Source organism: Torulaspora globosa, chromosome 2 (genome assembly GCF_014133895.1).
Source record: "Torulaspora globosa chromosome 2, complete sequence".
NCBI classification, from domain to species: Eukaryota; Fungi; Ascomycota; class Saccharomycetes; order Saccharomycetales; family Saccharomycetaceae; genus Torulaspora; species Torulaspora globosa.
In genome coordinates this window covers 756,689-776,092 of record NC_050728.1, presented here as the reverse complement: position 1 = coordinate 776,092, position 19,404 = coordinate 756,689, and the positions used below count along the sequence as shown (strand labels likewise).

Below are 19,404 nucleotides of genomic sequence, written 5' to 3'. Positions count from 1 at the left end.
TCAAACCTTGGGAAAGATCGACAATCATCAAGCAAAGCAGAAGACAAAAGTGACAGAGAGCGCTGGGCCAATAGCTAATGGGACTCATCAAAAAAGTAACAACCTGGTCGTATGATGGTCTGTTAGATTATCTCTCTGTCAATCCAACCAGAGATGAAGTAACGCATTACAAGGTTGATCCTGAAATCGATGAGGAGAAGTCGATAATGAAACTGCGAACGGCTAGAGATTTTGGATCCATAACATGCCTGGATTATTCTGATTTAGATGTTGGACTGATTGCAGTGGGCGAGAAGACTGGTTTCGTGAGGTTATTCAATATAATTATGTGTGACAATCCTGAGTTAGACTCAATTGATATGAAAGTTCGACCAAAACAACAAAGATGTATCAATACGCTTGGAATGAATGAGAACGGACTTGTTGCAATGGGCCTGGATAGAAACAGAAATGATGCATCATTGCAAGTGTGGGATATTAATTATCAGAGTAAAAATAGTACAATTATCAACCCTACTTTCTCCTACTGCACTAATGAGAGCATTGTCTCTTCGAAATTCTTTGACGACACGGGCCTTATCGTGGCCAGCACTAAATTCATCAAGGAGATTGACCTACGATCGCCAAACCCCATTTGCCAACATCCGAGCAGACTCTCATATGACGTGAAACTAAATCCGTTTAATTTCTGGCAATTCAGCACATACGGTGACGACGGCACGGTAGCTATATGGGATAGAAGGAGACTAGTGGCACCAACGAACTCCAGTGATCTTAATGTCGCAGAACCCTTATTGACTTTCGAAAAACTTTTAGGAGTAGGAGCCGCTTCTAAGAAGTACATGAATTCATGCTTTCGTTGGTCCACTGGCCGCAATAGAGAGTTCGCTACTCTTCACAGAGGTGACACGATAAAGAGATGGTGGTTAGGATCGTGTGGAACAAAAGCGGATGCTGAAAATGAAATTGAAGAGCTTTTCGTCTCAACTGTTCATGACATCAGTACAACGTTTGATCGAGTTGTTACTTTTGACTATATTCCTCAAAGTGAACACAAAACAAGCCTGCTCTGTATGAGGCAATCAGGAACTGTGTATCGAATGCCCGTGAATCAAAGCTTCTCCACCACTCGCTTCAATAACCACAATTCCTTATTACTGTCAAATTGCGAGTCGTCAAGCATAGCAGAGTTCAGAGTAACAGAAACTAGCGAGAAGTCAAATTTCGAAAGTAAGGCACTTAGAAATCTTTGCTTTGAGGACTTGGATATTAGTGACGATTACTCTGCGGAGAAATCTGGAGAAAGTGAGGCCGATAACAGCTCTGCTAGCTCAAATGAAGATGAAGACATACGGTCTCTGTATCAAGATGGCAGTTGGAAACCTGAAAAACTACTACAAAAAGATATAAGTGTGATCATGAAAGCTAGAGCGATGTTAGGATACGGTTTAGATCCCGTTGCTACTGTTGCTATGATTGACGGTTCGAAGATGTTACAGAATAACGCTTATCTTAGAAACACATGGAGATGGATAGCCATTGCCAAAGCTTCTGTCGAAGATGGAACAATGGTTTCCGGCGATCTGGATCTAGGATATGAAGGTGTGATAGGGATATGGAACGGTTTGAAAGGAATATCAAATCAAAACAGGTTTCCCGAAGGAAGAATACTTAATGATGACCACTTGAATAACCATATGGAAAAGATTATCAAAGTACGCCGTAAGCAGAAGAACGTGAGTGGCAGTATTCCACCGGCTGACAAATTTTCCAATTCTCGGAAATCAGTACAAAGGAAACTTTGTCTAATTTTATCTGGTTGGGATTTGCTTCCAGTCGATTACGAGGAAAAGTATCAGAATATCATCAAGACGGGTAGCTACGAGAAAGCTGCCGCTTGGGCGGTGTTTTTTGGTGATATACCCAAGGCAGTTGAAATATTGGCATCAGCGAAAAAAGAGCGGCTGAGGTTAATTGCAACCGCTATTGCAGGTTATATGGCATTCAAAGACCAACCGGGAAATAATTCCTGGCGAGAACAATGTAGACGCATGTCATCAGAACTAGATGATCCTTATTTGAGGGTTATCTTTGCGTTTATCGCTGACAATGATTGGTGGGATATTCTCTACGAACCAGCAATATCTTTGCGGGAGAGACTCGGTGTTGCTTTAAGATTTCTCAATGATAGGGATTTGTCGAAGTTCCTTGAAAGGACAGCAGCCACGGTTATCGAAAATGGTGAGCTGGAGGGACTTATCCTTACGGGTATAACTCCTAGCGGGATCGACCTATTGCAATCATATGTCAACAAAACTAGCGATGTGCAAAGTGCGGCGTTGATATCAATATTCGGTTCTCCAAGATATTTCCGCGACAGGAGGGTTGACGCGTGGGTACAGACGTATCGAGTTATGCTGAACTCTTGGCAACTTTTCAGCATGCGGGCGAAATTTGATTGCTTGAGGTCAAAGTTATCTCGGACCGGTAGTGGCCAGGTCACAGCTGACGTCAAGCCCCGGCAGATGTACATGCAATGCATCAACTGCAAGAAGAATATCAACCGACCGTCCGCGATCAGCGGTGGCACTCAAGCGCCTCCCATACCAGCAGGTTTCGCCACGGCTGACAACGCCTCTCGAGTCCAAAACGTCTTCCAAAAGTCCAAGAAGTATGGCATGCCAAACACGCTTTCACCTCTGACTCAACAGCGCAAGAATAGCTCTTGTCCGCACTGTGGCACGCCATTTCCTCGCTGTGTCATATGCCTTTTACCTCTTGGCACCAGAGGCTTACCTTTCGTGATCGAGGGTGTGGGATCAATGCCTGCCGATAGTGATTCCAAGCAAGATTCCAGCTCAAAAGCTGAAAAACTCCGGGACAGCAGCGGAGGACCAGACATTATCGCGGTCAATGACGGAGAATATCAGAGAAGGAAGCAAAAGATAAACGAGTGGTTCAGCTTTTGTCTGAGCTGCAACCATGGGATGCATGCAGGACATGCCGAAGAATGGTTTGAGAGACACAATGTGTGTCCAGCTCCCGGATGTTTCTGCCAGTGCAATAAATAATCATACATAGAGCCACTGCATCGGTAAACTACGGTCATTCAAGATATAGTTTTGCAGCAAAACGTGCAGGCCTCTTCCTCCAGAACACTGAGGTGCTTCCAGCACCATGATCAACGTTCTCGAAAGTGGCAGCAGCCTGCTTCAATTCATCAACAGTATATGATTCGATTCATAATAGACGTATGAAGGCATACGCGGCGTTGTTCTCAGCTGCAACGCCCCTGGGCTTGAAAATGGCCTTACCTGTGAAGCCTCGAGGTCTCTTTGATCAAGTAGATTTGATTTGATGGAAGAATAAACCAACGTTACCGAGGGAAGCTGCTACGGAAAGCGTGTCTAAGTTGATCAGGGGACTTTGTTTAGTCAATCTAAGGACAGATAGGTACATTGGCGAGAAGAACATTGTGAAGGAACTGCTTTGCCAAGCCGTTTAGTTGACAGCCTGATCAGTCTAACAATTTTGTGAATATTTCCATATCCACTGAAACCTAATTGTGACTGAAGCGGCGCGCTGGCTCTACTACGCCAAGATGTATACTCAGGTTGAACAAGATATTCAGAAGAAAATAGAACGTGAATGTAATATCATTCAGGGAGCCACTCATTTGAAGAAAAGGACTCAAAATGCTATGGTGATACAGAAATGTAACGCCAATATTAGGGAAGCTCGCCAGAATATAGAGTATCTCGAGGAAACCCTCAAGAAACTTCGGCTATCCAGCAGTGGTAGAAATACACTTAATCAGGCAGAGGACGATGCGCAGGGACATGGTTCGAAAGGCTACCGTCACTTGTCTACTATCTCTCCGGAGGAGCACAGTTTTTCACGGCTAGATCTGATTAAATACGACTGCCCATCTCTGTCGCAGAAGATCCAATACATGCTCCAGCAGCTGGAGTTCAAGCTTCAAGTCGAAAGGCAGTACCAAGAGGCCAACGCCAAACTGACAAAGCTATATCAGATCGATGGAGATCGCCAAAGTAGCTCTGCAGCGGAGGGCGGCGCAATGGAATCTAAAAACAGAATACAGCTTCTTACAAAGGCATTGAAAAAGTACCAAGCCATTAATGTGGACCTTGATCCATTCAAACAGCACGATGCTGATTCTCTGAATCACCAGCCCAAGTTCAGGAGAAAGCAGCTTACAGGCGAACTCACGATTGGCGTTAATGTGGTTCGAGACGTAGATCATATCGAATCCCCAATGTTCTCAAGAAAACCAGAGAGCTATGCTACCATTAAAATTGACGACACTGTGAAGGCGAGGACAAGAGCATCAAGAAATGACAGGTGGAATGAGGAATTTCAAATTCATGTTGGGAAAGGAAACGAGGTCGAAATAACCATATATGATAAAGTCAATGACACGATGATTCCAGTGGCAGTCATGTGGCTCCTTCTATCTGATGTCGCCGAAGAAATTAGAAAGAAAAAGGCCGGCCAAACTAGCGATCAAAACGGTTGGGTCAATGCTAGGGTGATTAGCACTTATTCTGCTGCGGCTGACTCCAACTTCAATAGTGCAACAAACATTCCCATTACCGATCCCTCATCAAGAACATCCGCTACAACACAATCGAATGGCGAACAAAATACATCTTCTGCTACGTCCCCCGGTCGTATCACCACAAATTCTTGGTTTACTCTGGAACCAGCGGGCCAGATACTCCTAACTCTGGGATTTAATAAATCGTCGCAGCCTCAAAGAAAGAATTTAATGGGTGGTTTACACCGTCATGGTGCTATCATAAGCAGACAGGAAGAAGTCTACGAACAGCATGGCCATCACTTTGTCCAAAAATCCTTCTACAACATCATGTGCTGCGCATACTGTGGGGAATTCCTGCGGTACACTGGTTTTCAATGCCAAGACTGTAAATTCTTATGCCACAAGAAATGTTATAATAACGTTGTGACTAAATGCATTGCAAAAACAACAACAGATAGCGACCCTGATGAGGCGAAACTCAACCATCGCATACCACACAGGTTTGAACCTGTTTCTAACAGAGGAACGAAGTGGTGCTGCCATTGTGGATATATTCTCCCCTGGGGCAGGCAAAAGGTGCGGAAGTGCTCTGAGTGTGCAATTATGTGCCATGCGCAGTGTGCTCATTTAGTACCAGATTTTTGCGGGATGTCAATGGAGATGGCGAACAGGATTCTTAGAACCATACAAGATACGAAAAGAACGCAAGAAAAGAAGAAGAGAATATCTCCTTCAATACATGTCGATTCTTCTGCTAGTACAGCTGTTTCTAGAAATACTTCACCTATCAAATCTGAGGAAAAATTTTCTCCTCAATCAAAGGAAGCTTATATTGTCACTACGAAGGGTCAAGCCACCGAAGAATACGACCAGCATGTGGCTTCTATCCATACCAAGCCTCTTCCGTTGCCAGGCACGCAATTAGACGAGAAGTTAAACTCTTTCATTGACCAAAATGAAGCCTACTTGAATTTCACGCAGAAAGGTGGTCTCGAGTATGAACCAAGATCCTTAGATCCATCTGTCTCGAATAAGTCGAAGGCGGCGGACCTTTTGGACGAAAAGTCTGACGATGCTTATCATTCAAAAGGTACCTGGGAAAGCTGGAAAGCAAATGAAAGGTTAATTTATGACGATTCGTACAATAATCAAGAAGAGGTGGATGTTCAAATGGAAGAGAACCTGGAAGAGAACCTTCCACATACTGAGGTTAGAAAAGTCGAGGTGGAACGAATTGATCAAGACAAAGAAGAGAATAAAACCTCTGAAGAGATTATGGCTAATGTTTTGCAAAAGATCTCTACCGAGCCTGAGGTACAGCATGTTAACCCTTTCCGTGAAATGAATGACGAGATGTTCAAGAGAGAACAAGCTGCTGTGGACTTGGCCGCCGAAACGAATTCTTTACAGAACGTCGAGACGCACGTTTCAAAGGGAAGTGTTCAATCGTCTCCTAACAAGGCCCATACAGCTGTGAAGCACAGGAGGAAGGCGCCAAAGCGTCGCAAAGTATCGCTGGATGATTTCATTTTACTCAAGGTTTTGGGGAAAGGTAATTTTGGTAAAGTCCTTTTGTCGAAATCCAAAAATACAGATCGCTTATGCGCCATAAAAGTTCTCAAAAAGGATCATATTATCCAAAATCATGATATAGAAAGCGCCAGGGCTGAGAAGAAAGTCTTTCTACTTGCAACGAAGGCCAAACACCCATTTTTGACAAACTTGTTTTGCTCTTTCCAAACCGAAAATCGCATCTATTTTGCAATGGAATTCATTGGTGGCGGCGATTTAATGTGGCATGTCCAAAACCAGAGATTGTCTGTTAGAAGAGCCAAGTTCTATGCTGCTGAGGTCCTGCTAGCTTTAAAATACTTCCATGCCAATGGTGTCATCTACCGTGATTTGAAGCTTGAAAACATCCTTCTAACCCCTGAAGGTCACATTAAGATTGCCGATTACGGGTTGTGTAAGGATGAGATGTGGTATGGCAGCAAGACTTCAACATTCTGCGGTACTCCAGAATTCATGGCACCGGAGATTTTAAAGGAACAGGCTTACACCAAAGCCGTCGATTGGTGGGCGTTCGGCGTTCTCTTGTATCAGATGCTGCTATGTCAATCGCCTTTTTCAGGCGATGACGAAGACGAAGTTTTTAACGCTATATTGACCGATGAGCCACTTTACCCCATTGATATGGCTGGAGATATCGTCCAGATCTTTCAAGGGTTGCTGACCAAAGATCCAGAAAAGCGTTTAGGAGCTGGTCCTCGGGACGCTTTGGATGTTATGGATGAGCCTTTCTTCCGTAACATAAACTTTGACGATATTCTCAACTTACGTGTCCAGCCCCCTTATGTCCCGGATATCAAATCTCCAGAGGATACATCATACTTTGAGCAGGAATTCACATCTACAGCTCCCACGTTGACTCCGATGCCCTCTGTTTTGGACGCAAGACAGCAAGAAGAGTTTAGAGGATTCTCATTCATGCCAGATGACCTGGTATTATGAGCTCTTGACAGTTTATCTTCTCTAGTTTCTACCCACCATCGCATTCAATTCAATCAAGACTATCCATACCTAATGCTATACTTAATTTCAGGCCTATATAAAAGTTGCGTAGATAAAGCACTGCGACAGAAGACTTCAACTTAAGATTTCGCCCTTAGAGCGACATACCAAGGAACGAGACCACTAAAGGGCTAATTTAAACTACAGAAGTAAAGTAAATCCTGGCCTATTGATCAGGTAGGACTGAAGGTCTCCATAATGTTCAAGAGTAAGCGTCTCAACGTTTCGAATCCTTTCAAATCGGATCGCTCAAAGACCACAACAAGTACTTCAGATTCAAACAAAGCTTCAGCCGCCAAGCCATCAAAGAAGTTTTCAATTAAAGATATCAACTATGGCAGTTCATACTCTAAGCTATTTTCTGTTAGAGAGGTTAGTCGCTATGGATTGAGCGGTAGAATAGTGACGGCTGCGTTCGACTTTACTCAAAGCCTGCTAGCGGTTGCAACCGATGCTGGTGAAATACACGTTTATGGACAGCAACAAGTTGAAGTTGTTTTTGCTTTGGATAACAAAGTACTGATAAAGCATATGACATTTGTTAAGGGTATCTACCTTGTTGTTATTGATTCGAGAGACGCCATTATGATATTCTCTTTATACTCAAAGAAACTACTAACTTCAGTCTTCAGCCCAGGGAAAATAGCATGTATTGAAAGCGATCCATCATTGGACTGGCTTCTAATCGGGCTCCAGAGCGGTATTACATTGATCTATGATGTTGACCGTAACCAGATGTCAAACATCAAAATCGAGAATTTGCAGAAGACACGTTTCTTCCCCAACAGCCGTGTTTCGCCTGTCGTGTCATTGCAATGGAATCCTAGAGATATTGGGACAGTTCTGATTTCTTATGAGTTAGTCACTGTGATATATTCACTGGTCGAAGGGACGATTAAAAGAGACTTTATCTATGAACTGGCACCCGGTGCGCCGGGAGGTGAATTCTCTATCGATGTGAATAAGGCCAGGAGACCATTAGTGAAGCAGTCACTCTATCATCCAAACTCTCTACACATCATGACAGTTCATGACGACAATTCCATGGTTTTCTGGGACGCCAACAGCGGGAAACTGATTCAAGCAAGAACATTGTTTGAGACTGATGTTCACATCCCTCAACCAGCAATACAGAAACCTTCAATATCAGATGTTCCTCAAATAACTAAAGTCGCCTGGATATGTCAGAGCAATCCCGAATACACATCATTGCTGGTTTCAACTGGTAGTCGGCAAGCTGGTCAATCTATGGCGATGATTAATCTTGGAGGAACGCCAATGTACTCAATCACCTCATATGAAAATATGAGTAAATACTATGCCAACACCCGCGAGCAAAAGATCTTTCCACTGACTACAGGAGCGCCCATAGTGAACTTCTATCCATTACCAAGAAAGTCTCCTTACTTTTCAGGATGCCATGATCCTGGAGTGATCTTAATCTTATTAGGCGATGGGGAAATCGAAACTCTGCTCTATCCCTCCGGCTTCTTCACATACAAGGCTTCATTATTTCCTCAAAGTATTGCCTGGGTAAGACCAACGGCTACGATATCTGTAGCTGCTACTGTTCCGAAGAATTTATGGCTGGGTATGATGTCAGCCGCCAAAGCAGATGACTTCCTTTTGAAAGGCGGTTCACCTGTTAAAAAGACCGTTCGGGCTAATGATATTCGCTCGGCTCTGGCAACTGGTCATATCAATGGGTCAGTTAGAATATGGGATGCATCACATGGCGAATTGAGCAGTAGTGCTGTTTTTGAGATGAATCTTTCGCATGTTTTGAACCGGTCGACTGGTTTGGAGGTTGATCATATTTCGTTTGCTACAGAAACACTTGAATTAGCCGTTTCTATCAAGGCGGGTGAAGTTGTACTCTTCAAGTTTGAAGTTAACCAATTTTACAAGCCTGGACAAGAAAACAGCGATCGTGAGCTTCAGATGAACTTCAGAAGATTTTCACTCAACGACTCTAAGGAACTTCTGGTGGATGTGCGCGATCGGTCACCGGAGAATGTCAGACAAGGCTTCATGCCAGTTACAGCGGTGCATGCACAAAAAGGCACCATAACTGCCGTTAAAAACAGCAATGTAGGATTCGTTGGTATCGCTTATCAAGAAGGAACTCTTGTGGTGATAGATAGAAGAGGACCTGCAGCTATCTTCATGGGAAATATCAATGATATGTGTGAGGCGTCCCGAAGTTGGATTACTTCTATGGAGTTTGTCATTTTAGAATACGGAGACGATGGCTATTCCAGTATATTGCTACTCTGTGGGACGAGCATGGGAGAGCTGATTACTTTCAAAATTTTACCTGAAGCTGGAGGTCGATTTGGTGTTCATTACATGGAAACAAAGAAGACCAATGTGGAGAGCCCTATATTGAATATCGATTCATACTCCAAAACGACAGGTCACAGCTGCCAGGCCACCATTGCTCAGATGCAGGACCTAAAAAATGGCGTTGTGCACAACGGAGTAGTTATTGTTTCAAGCTCCAATGATGTTCGCTCTCTGAAAGTCGGCAAATCGTTAGAGAGTCGTAAGACATTCAAGAGTCCAGTAGCCGCCAGTTCTTTGTCTTTTATCCCATATGTCGAAGCTGAAGGCGAAGTGAAGGTAGCAACCGTTTCAGTGAACTTACTCGCCAGCGGGGATATTGCGATTCTTTCTGTACCAGATTTCAAAGAGATTTCCTCCTTGAGAGTACCGATAGCATCACGCTCTCAGTTTTTGAGCGGTTCCTCTATTTTAAGAAACGGAGATTTGATTGTTAGAACCAACCAATCTCAAGCATCTCTTCTGTCGATTGTAAACGAGCAAGCCACTGGTTTAAACAAACACTATGATTTGAAATCTGAATCGGCTACAGATCAGCTTTATAACCCGGGCTTGAAGATTCCATACAGACCTCAAGTCAATTCCCTTCAGTGGGCCAGGGGCACCATGTATTGTACGATAGACCAATTGGATAAGCTTCTGGGGGGTGAATATAGGCCACAATCCAAGTTCGAGGAGAGCATAATTGCCAAGGGTACATTATCGACAAAGCCTGAGGAGAAGTCTAGCATAGACAGCGAAACAGATTACAAAAGGCCCACCAGAAGCGGCTCACGATCAAGCCGCTATGGGGTCTTCAAAAGCGTATCCCGTGCTGTGGAAAACCGTATGGACGCTATCGAGGATACCTTTAACGATTATGCGACCGCCATGAGTGAAAGTGTTAATGATGTTGTAGAACAGACCACTAAAGATATGGCCAAAGGAGCGTTTGGTCTTTAAATGCTGACTATTTCTCGCGCTTTATTATGAGCTCTTAAAACTGTTGGACGAGTGGCGACCCATTTTCCTCTCGAAAGCTCTATGTAAGCGTATTTTTCGAGTCCAACGTCCTATCTTTGACATTATTGTTGTTGCCTAAGTTGGCCTGCCTGCAGACATTCGAACTGATTACTTATTAAATAGACGTAAGTTCACTTGACCTACTGGCCATTGACGCCATGCGAAGGAAGATGCTTTTCTGCCGAATATCGCGAGTAGGTCAATGACCATCAAGTCCTTCATCTCAACTTCAGAATAATAAGGATTTTTCTCGAGTCTCTCGTCCTGCCGGAGTCTTGGCAAGGAGATTATTCATACTGATAGCAACATTGGCGGCTAAATGGCAGATGTCGAATTATAAGTTCCCTTTGCCAGCTTGTGGAAGTAACAGAGTTCAATGATCTACCAATATTTACGGAACAAGCCGAGCTGACGGAGAGGTAACAGATGAATTGTTAGAGCTTACAGGATATCCTCTGCCGAAGCCCAAGAGAGCGTCGAAAGACTTGAGGTCCACGATGTTATTTCAGTAGCTAACTGGAAAGATGCAAGCCCTGAATTGCTTATTTACCGGTAATCCACACTGGGAAGCCGTAAACCAATTATAATGCTAGCAATTCCAAATGCAAAACACATCCTAGATTTGGGATCATAATCTCGTCATCACATTGGACTTCAGCTCGAACGAATTGCACGATGCTATCACACAGCGCCCATATTTGACTACTACAGCAATTGGCAGTCGCATTTCGAAGGATTACGAGTCTGAGATTCTAGACGGGAGGGAGATGCCATCTATCTTGCCTAGCGTCATACCGATTTAACTACGCAAGAGGCACACTAGCCAACGAGAAATGTCGACCATTGAATCTAGAGGCAATCCATGGAGAACACCAGCACAGTCGTCAGAGGAATCAGAGCAAGGTTTAAGTTGATACTTGATGCTCGACAATCCCACACTCGTCGCATGATAATATCGGCTTAGATTCTTCCATACTAGGCTAACTCACCGCAACTATGAGCAATGCGAGCTCTCGGAGCTTTGTGGAATGGGTCTCTTTGTTCATATCATGCAGTGATGTGATGTTATGGCTATCCGAAGTACCCTTCTAAGCGACTCTTACTAGCACAAACCAGGTACAAAGCGCTAACTACAAGACATCAAGCTGTGAAATGTCAAGCGATTCGATCGAAGTTACAGCACCTGAAGCATTGCTAGATGCCAATCTAAGCTTTCCCGAGGAGACACCGCTCATCCGACACCTCACTATGACTCGAGAACGCTGCGTCGATCCCACACTGGCTGACTCTTTCCTGAGACTGCTGAGGTATGGAAGTGACGACAGCATAAAGCAGAGACTGAGTGCGTACCAGAGGCACGAGGAGAACAGTCCCTTCAAGAATAAGAGATGTGGCAGCTTTCTCAGGAATGAGCTCTACCCTAACTGGCAGGCAAGAAACCGGATCATTACGTTTTGCAGAAACCAACTCGAGGACATGAAGGCTGAGCTGGACGAGAAGTACGGGCAGCACTCTGCAACGCCTTTAAAAGCCGAGGTCGATCTGCGAATTGATCCATACGCTGCCAAAGATCGACAGCACGAACAGGAGAACCGCTACAAAGAACTGAAGAGATTAAACACATGGATCGAAAATCAGATAAAAATCGAATCGATCCTGTTGGCCAACAGTAACCGCACATTACAGCAGAACTGTGACCAAAATGTGAACTACATTAACGAATTCTGGAAATTCCATCGAGCAACGCGCTGAGCGTGATCCTAGCACCAGCAGGAGTGATCTGTGATCCAGGACCATACGATAACTGTAAATAACGTTGCTCAATGAAAGCCAATGACTGTAATTGTAGCGTTCGCTAGCTACAGCCGTCTGATCACGTGATGTGTGAAATCACGTGTTAAATTATATCACGTGACTTGCAAGTCACGTGACCAATATCGAAATTTTTTTTTTCTTTTCAAGCAGAATGTCAGAAGTCGTTGGCATCACGCCATGTCGATTAATAACATCTATTTAATATAATAAGCTGTCACTTCTGTCGAAGAACAGTAAGGAGGCTCTAATCAGTCGATCAGATAGTGTATATCGACAAGGAAAAATGAGCAAAAATATTCGTTTACCTACTTTGGAAGAATATGGGCTGTCCGACAATGGTTTTCTGCCAAGTGAGTTCCCGGTGAGTAAATTATCAGATGAATATTATAAAGACTGGGAGACGATAGTTGAAAATATACCTTCGTTGCTTCTCTCAAAAAAAATGAGAGAGGTTGTTGATAGATTGCCAGTTTTAGATGTTAAAGACAGTTTGGTCGGGGACGTCAGGCAGGTTCGGAGGGCTTATTCTGTGCTGTGTTTTATTGCCAATGCTTATGTGTGGGGTTACGATAAACCGTGTGATACGCTTCCCGATTGTATAGCTAAACCATTGCTTACGGTATCGGATATCTTGGGTCTGCCTCCTTTGGCTACTTATGCTTCGGTCGTGCTGTGGAATTACAAGCCTATCGTGGCAAACAGCGAGTTGGTTGACGACTTGCTGGACCTGTCGAATTTGACCAGCATCAACACGTTCACCGGTGGCATGGACGAAACGTGGTTTTACCTTGTGAGTGTAATGACGGAGAAAATCGGTGCTCCTTGTGTGACGTCTGGTTTGAAGGCTATCCAGGCTGTTAGGGCAGATGATCTAGAGGGTGCTATCAGTGAGTTGAAATGCATTGCTGAGGCAATCGACAACTTAGGTAGCGTACTCATGAAGATGGAGGCTATGTGCGATCCCCATATTTTTTTCTTCAGGATAAGACCTTATCTTGCTGGCTGGCAGAATATGGCAGAGGTTGGTCTGCCAAAGGGTGTGAAATATGGGTCTGAGGGAGATTATTTGTCTTTTGCTGGTGGCTCAAACGCGCAAAGCTCTTTGCTTCAAGCTTTGGATATAGTCTTGGGCATTGAGCATTTCCCAACGGGCAAGAAGGGCTCTGGTGCTCGCACCATCTCTGCAAATAGTGATCAGAACTCTTTCATCAATGAAATGAGAAAGTATATGCCCAGGGAACATCGCGAGTTTCTGGGACACTTGGCCAAAGTGAGCAATATCAAAGACTACGTGGAAACAAAGAAGGATAAGGAATTGACTCTAGCTTATGATGCATGCATAGCAATGCTGAAGTCGTTCCGTGATAAACATATTCAGATTGTAACACGGTACATCATACTGCAAGCGCACAAGAAGGACGCTTCGTCACAGTCGAAGGTTTTAAGAAGTGGTCTGTCCAAGAGCCAGGGACAAAAAGAACAAAGAGGAACTGGTGGAACCGCCTTAATTCCTTTCTTGAAGCAGTGTAGAGATGAAACGGGCAGCTCTGCGGCCTCGGATTGGGGCAAGAAGGTATTGAGTACGGCAGTGTTGAATGTTCATGAAAACTCTACTGCTGCCGGCGTGAGAAAAAGATCTCACGAGTCAACTGCTGACTCTGGTGGTGACGCTAAAAGAATGAAGTTGGGCCTTGCCGGAAATTGGAATATAGATCAAGAAAGTGATGAGGAAGGCAGTTATCCAGCCGGTCATTGGTAGTTAGTCTTTTCCTCATTTGCTCGTATAATTTTTTGTAGTTAGGCCTGATGTCATTTAACGACTTAGCGAGTTCGAAGTTTTGAATTCGCGAAATACATGCATTAATGTGCTTTTATTACGTTTATTGTTTATCATGATATATAAGTGTCACCGCTTGGCGTCGCATAAAAAACTGATAAAGTCATTTTGCTTTACTACAAGCCCTTGATGAGTCGCGTTACCTGATCGATGCCATCTTGGTGCACTTGAGATAATTTTTCTTTGACAACCTTGACAATTTCTTCAGCTTTGACAACCTCACCGTCATCATCAGCGAACTCCGGACCTAGCCTTTTGACGCGCAACTTGCCGTCGGCGTATTCTTCTTTTCCCAGAATAACAGCTAAAGAAGCTCCGGACTTGTCTGCCGCATCAAACTGTTTTCTTGGGTTAGCCTTTGATTTGTAGACGTACTCGGTTTCGATACCTGCCTCCCACAACTGTTTAGCAATCCTCATCCTCTCTGGCAAGTACCCTGTCCAGTCTTTACCGCCACCAAAGGCCATTACAAATACTTGAGTAGCAGTTGGCTTCAAAGAAGCGGAAATGGTTCTCTGCTTAATCAAAGAAAAGATTCTCTCAACACCAAATGATATACCAACACATGGAATCTCTACGGGTTTCTTACCAGAGGCCTCGACAAACATGCTAACCAATTTGTCGTAACGACCCCCAGCGGCAATGGACCCCACTCCAACATATGCGGACGCATCCTCGTCTGCTTTAGCCTTCTTCTTCAAGTCGCTGGCATTTTTTGGTGGAGCGGAAGCCTCCGTGACCACCTCATAGATCAAACCGGTATAGTAGTCCAAACCTCTGGCTAAAGAGAGATCAAAAGATATGAAAGAGTCGATACCCAATGCCTCCACATAGTTGATCAGGAGGGCAATATCATCGAGACCTGCTTTGGCCAGTTCATTGGCGGAGATCTCTGGATCTTCTGACAGCTTTGAATGAATATCTCTCAAAGAGCCGTTCAACTTTACGTATTCACCAATCTTCTTTGCGGTTTCCTCGCTCTGACCCTTCTCCACGGTAATTTCCTGCTTGACGACCTCCCATGGGGCTTTGTCCAACTTATCCACGGCAGACGAGATTTTTCTGACGTCTTCGTCTTTCACACCGGAAATCTTGAAAATGCCGTCCAGAATCTTTCTGTGATTCAGTTTAATCTTGAAATCTTTGATTCCCAGACTTGTCAAACCTTCCACGGCGACAGAAAGACATTCGGCATCGGGAACCATGGCTTCATAATTGCCAGCTATGTCGAAGTCACATTGATAAAATTCTCTCATTCTCCCCTTGGTCATGGCGGGTTGATCTCTTCTGTAAACCTTTGCAATATGGAATCTCTTGATGTTTTGGATGTTGTTCATGGCGACGTATCTCGCAAAAGGAACAGTCAGGTCGTAGCGCAAGGAGCATAGTTCACCACCCTGGTCTTGCAAATCGTAGATCAACTTTGAGTCCTCACCGTATTTGCCTGCCAAGATCTCTCTCAACTCGAAAACAGGAGTATCGATTGTCACACCACCGTGACGCTTGAAAAGTTTGGATAACGTCGAGAAGATGGCTTCTCTGATAACCATATCGGTATCAGCCCAATCTTTAGTACCCTTGGGTGTCTTCAAAGACACCTGTAGCTTTGATGCCTTGGCCTTCTTGGAACTCGCAGCTGCCGCGGCAGCATCAGATGTTTGAGACATTTTCGTCGACAATTTGCGAAGGGAACTGATCGACCTTGTTGATGCTCGAAGTAGCATCAAAGAGAAGACATCAAGTAACCAATTGCGAACCCATCGTCTTGCTCATCGAGCATCGTCATCGAATTGACCATGGACAAAAAAATTGCACATCATGTTGTACGTCATATTGTTCGACCAAATGAATATAAATTTAAGATGTCTTTATACAGGAAGATCATCAAACCGTAGGGATTGAACTATCGGGACAGATTTATTTCCTCTTGGCCAGATTCTGGATTCTCGTAACGGTATCCTGGAAGTCAGCTGTACTCTGGAACTCCACTTCTCCATCTTTCGAAACGGAGACGTAGCTTAGATAGTTTTTGCTTGGCTTGTAAGTCAAGGCCATCGGTTCACCAATGGCAGGACCGGCACTTTTGCTCGAGGCTGGAAGGTAGACGTTGTAGGAGCTTTGTACTAGCAAATTTCTTGGTCCCTTTATTTTCAAGAATTTGGTGGGCCCATTCATCACATAGGAATAAATCTGCTTCGTGCGGTTCCACACAGCTGAGACAATCTCACTGCTTATTTGGAAGAACATCTTTATATCGAACTCTCTCTGCTCCTCCGCGGCCTTGCCGCCTTGCTTCGCCGGCTGTCCCAAGGCGGTTTCTGTGACAGCCTCATCGATGTCCAGCAGGCTGGATCCGCTTATCGCCAGCAGATGCTCTGATCTTAAGATGATCTCATCGCTTGCATCCTTTAGTTGTATCGTGTAGACTGAACCGGATCCGCTTAGGAGGACGTTACCGCGACCTTTCAAAGTGGTGTACTGGGACGAGAACGGCGACTTGGAGAACCCAAATGCAGGTGGCCTCAACTCCAGGCTGGTGTTGTCCTCGAACGCAACAATGGAGTCCTTACCCCATACGTTCCAGTCCGACAATCCGTCGAGGTTCAGAAGGCACAGAGTCCTGAATGGAGAAGAGGATAGGCCTAGCCGGGGCCCCAAACGGTTGGAGAGAAAGTTGGGTGCCACCAACGCATCGAACTGGGCGCTTGACACCAGCCTGTGGTACATTGCGGGCTTCAAAGTCCCGTATCTGAGCAAACTAGACCAGAAGCCGATCCACTCGTACGCCATCGAGATGGACGCCGAACCGTGTAGAGACGTCAGACAGCCCTTTCTAACATATAGAGGAATCGACGGCGGGATCACAAGCGAAGCTAGCGTTGGTGGCTGGCCCAGAACCCTGAATTGCGGGGTCGCGGGCGTTTCGAAGAACAACGATTCGGCATTGGTACCCGTTGCAGTGGTCAATTCGGCCTGTGTGGGTATTACCGTGGAAGTGACAGGCCTGAGGATTGAGATGGATCTAGTCGCTGGACGCATTATCAGCTCTTTCATCTGTCCCTTGAGGAGTTGAATTCTACTAGGAGCTTTTTCACATCGCTTCTGAAAACTGATATAGCCTACTGCTTAACCGGGATAACTACAAAACGTGTGCGATAGATGCTACTCTATATGATCTTGTGAGTCCTCCTGCCGTAACTGCTTAACGAACACTGCGCTGCTGAGGGAAAACAGCCGGTCGTCGTTGGTGAAATGGCTGCTCGATTCGTGACCGTGGCCGTGACCGTGGTGCGACTTGTTGAATGCATCGAAACCCCTTATGATATTACCCCCGCAGCTTGTCTTGCCGAACCCCATCGACACGCTACCACTGCTCTTGCCTCCAAAGTACTCGGTCTCCTTATCGTAGATTTCCTGCTGCAGACGGTCGAACTCGTCTTCGAGATCCTTCTGCTCTTGCAGAGACTTCTTCAGATCCTCCTTCAGCTTTTCGTACGCCTTCGGCTCATTATCCATCCCTCCTTTGCTCGGGCTCTTCGCCTGTAGACGTGAATAGCCATCAGACTTCAAATTTGTTAGACTTTTCTGCTAAAAAAGTGCCTTGCACTAGAAGAACATAACAGACCACCAAGACAGTGCCAAGAAAGCGGAAGAGAGCATCGCCAGTGATGACCAAAGAGGATAAGAAATGCGTGGTGATCCACAACGGTTCGCACTCCACCATAGCCGGATTCAGCAACATGGAATTGCCGCAATGCATAATCCCATCTACCTATCTGCAACGAGGCGACGAGATGATCTTCGGGACGTTTGAAATGCTGGATGAAGCGCAACAGAACGCACCGGGAACCGAAGTTTACACCATCATGGACTCCCACGGCCTGCCATACAACTGGACCGCGCTGGAAGCGCAATGGCGATACATATATGAAAAACAACTCAAAGTGTCTCCTCACGACCTGCCCCTGGTCATCAGCGTCCCCACGTCGCACGCCGAGTTCGACATGCATGTGATGGAGCGATACTTTGAGCTGGCGTTTGTCCAACTGGGCGTCCCCGTCCTGCAGATCGTCATCGAGCCGCTGGCGGTCGCCCTCTCGATGGGGAAAAGCTCTGCTCTTGTCGTCGACATCGGCGCCAAGGGCTGCACCGTCACGCCGATCGTAGACGGCACCGTGATCAAGAGCGGAGTGATGAGATCCAAGTTCGGCGGTAACTTTCTCGATTTCCAGATCTCCAAGCTTCCACAGATCGACACTCCCGCGACCGCTTCCACCTGCGAGACATGGTACAACGCAAACACCTGGATCCAGCAGTTCAAGAGCACAATGCTGCAAGTGAGCGACAAGAACCTCGTCGAACTCGAACGCTACTACCAAGAACAGCTACAATTGCAGCAGCAGCAACAGCAACAGATGAACGGGTTCCAGCCGTACATGGTAAACCCGCTCACGCAGAAGAGAAACTTTCTATACAACGGCCAAAAGACTATTACGATGGAACTGAGGGACTGCTACAAGATAGCAGAGTATCTGTTCCAGCCCAACCTCGCCTCCGACACCTTCTCCAGCGCTGACGGTCTCAGCGAACTGATGTCCAAGTCCATCAGGAAGGCCGGAGGCAGCGTGAGCACAATGGGCACTCAGAGCGGAGGTACGGGCGCTTCGTTGGTATACCACCGTAGCCATGCCGCCGCCAGCGGCAACCCCAAGAGCTCCTCGTCGGCCCAGTCACCCGGCTCAGGAACACCAGCAGCAGCGTCGTCATCCTCGACGACAGCGGCTGCAGCTGCCTCCGCGGGCGGCCTCACCTCGGAACAGGTCTACTCGCTGCTGCTGACCAACGTGATCATCACCGGATGCACGTCGCTGATCGGCGGCACCGAGCAGCGCATCATAAACGAACTGTCGATACGATTCCCGCAGTACAAACTGACCACATACGCGAACCAAATCCAATTCGACCGAAAGGTACAGACGTGGATCTCAATGAGCGCGATGGCCAGCCTGCCCAACTGGGAACTCGGCCGCTGGTACGTGCCCAGTGACTGGCGCACGGCTCCCGCGCCAGCGTCCGGGACCATCTGATCCCCGCTGTACCGGACACTCGCCCCTTTTTCCTCTGTCGCCCCTCGGCTTATCAGTTTTCGAGGACAAAGATAAACAGACAAAAAAAAGCCCGCGCTGCAGAAAAAGAAACTTGTGTAGCAGAAAAAGTAACGAAAATAGTAAACACAGGGCTTATCGTGATGATAAGCACAAGAAGCCAGACGAAC

The 19,404-nt window shown here is 45.8% G+C and overlaps 9 protein-coding genes across 9 annotated transcripts; 6 read left to right on the top strand and 3 right to left on the bottom strand.

Moving 5' to 3' along the window:
* Nucleotides 1-77: 77 nt before the first annotated feature.
* On the top strand, nucleotides 78-3,071 carry SEA4 (Sea4p; the record flags this gene model as incomplete). Its single annotated transcript, XM_037282335.1, has 1 exon — nucleotides 78-3,071. One exon carries the CDS (start codon nucleotides 78-80, stop codon nucleotides 3,069-3,071), a length of 2,994 nt encoding a protein of 997 aa, XP_037138230.1.
* Nucleotides 3,072-3,601: 530 nt separating this feature from the next.
* On the top strand, nucleotides 3,602-7,072 carry PKC1 (protein kinase C; the record flags this gene model as incomplete). The annotated part of the gene is made up of 1 exon (XM_037282334.1): nucleotides 3,602-7,072. The coding sequence occupies one exon, from the start codon at nucleotides 3,602-3,604 to the stop codon at nucleotides 7,070-7,072; it is 3,471 nt and encodes a 1,156-aa protein (XP_037138229.1).
* Nucleotides 7,073-7,330: 258 nt separating this feature from the next.
* On the top strand, nucleotides 7,331-10,417 carry HG536_0B04170 (uncharacterized protein; the record flags this gene model as incomplete). Its single annotated transcript, XM_037282333.1, has 1 exon — nucleotides 7,331-10,417. The coding sequence occupies one exon, from the start codon at nucleotides 7,331-7,333 to the stop codon at nucleotides 10,415-10,417; it is 3,087 nt and encodes a 1,028-aa protein (XP_037138228.1).
* Nucleotides 10,418-11,629: 1,212 nt separating this feature from the next.
* MIX23 (Mix23p) lies at nucleotides 11,630-12,229 on the top strand (the record flags this gene model as incomplete). Its single annotated transcript, XM_037282332.1, has 1 exon — nucleotides 11,630-12,229. The coding sequence occupies one exon, from the start codon at nucleotides 11,630-11,632 to the stop codon at nucleotides 12,227-12,229; it is 600 nt and encodes a 199-aa protein (XP_037138227.1).
* A 346-nt stretch (nucleotides 12,230-12,575) lies between these two features.
* BNA2 (dioxygenase BNA2) lies at nucleotides 12,576-14,051 on the top strand (the record flags this gene model as incomplete). Its single annotated transcript, XM_037282331.1, has 1 exon — nucleotides 12,576-14,051. The coding sequence occupies one exon, from the start codon at nucleotides 12,576-12,578 to the stop codon at nucleotides 14,049-14,051; it is 1,476 nt and encodes a 491-aa protein (XP_037138226.1).
* Nucleotides 14,052-14,245: 194 nt separating this feature from the next.
* HTS1 (histidine--tRNA ligase) lies at nucleotides 14,246-15,853 on the bottom strand (the record flags this gene model as incomplete). The annotated part of the gene is made up of 1 exon (XM_037282330.1): nucleotides 14,246-15,853. The coding sequence occupies one exon, from the start codon at nucleotides 15,851-15,853 to the stop codon at nucleotides 14,246-14,248; it is 1,608 nt and encodes a 535-aa protein (XP_037138225.1).
* A 193-nt stretch (nucleotides 15,854-16,046) lies between these two features.
* AIM24 (Aim24p) lies at nucleotides 16,047-17,183 on the bottom strand (the record flags this gene model as incomplete). Its single annotated transcript, XM_037282329.1, has 1 exon — nucleotides 16,047-17,183. One exon carries the CDS (start codon nucleotides 17,181-17,183, stop codon nucleotides 16,047-16,049), a length of 1,137 nt encoding a protein of 378 aa, XP_037138224.1.
* A 108-nt stretch (nucleotides 17,184-17,291) lies between these two features.
* Nucleotides 17,292-17,645, bottom strand: EAF6 (Eaf6p; the record flags this gene model as incomplete). The annotated part of the gene is made up of 1 exon (XM_037282328.1): nucleotides 17,292-17,645. The coding sequence occupies one exon, from the start codon at nucleotides 17,643-17,645 to the stop codon at nucleotides 17,292-17,294; it is 354 nt and encodes a 117-aa protein (XP_037138223.1).
* Nucleotides 17,646-17,797: 152 nt separating this feature from the next.
* Nucleotides 17,798-19,216, top strand: ARP7 (Arp7p; the record flags this gene model as incomplete). Its single annotated transcript, XM_037282327.1, has 1 exon — nucleotides 17,798-19,216. The coding sequence occupies one exon, from the start codon at nucleotides 17,798-17,800 to the stop codon at nucleotides 19,214-19,216; it is 1,419 nt and encodes a 472-aa protein (XP_037138222.1).
* Between the last annotated feature and the right edge of the window lie 188 nt (nucleotides 19,217-19,404).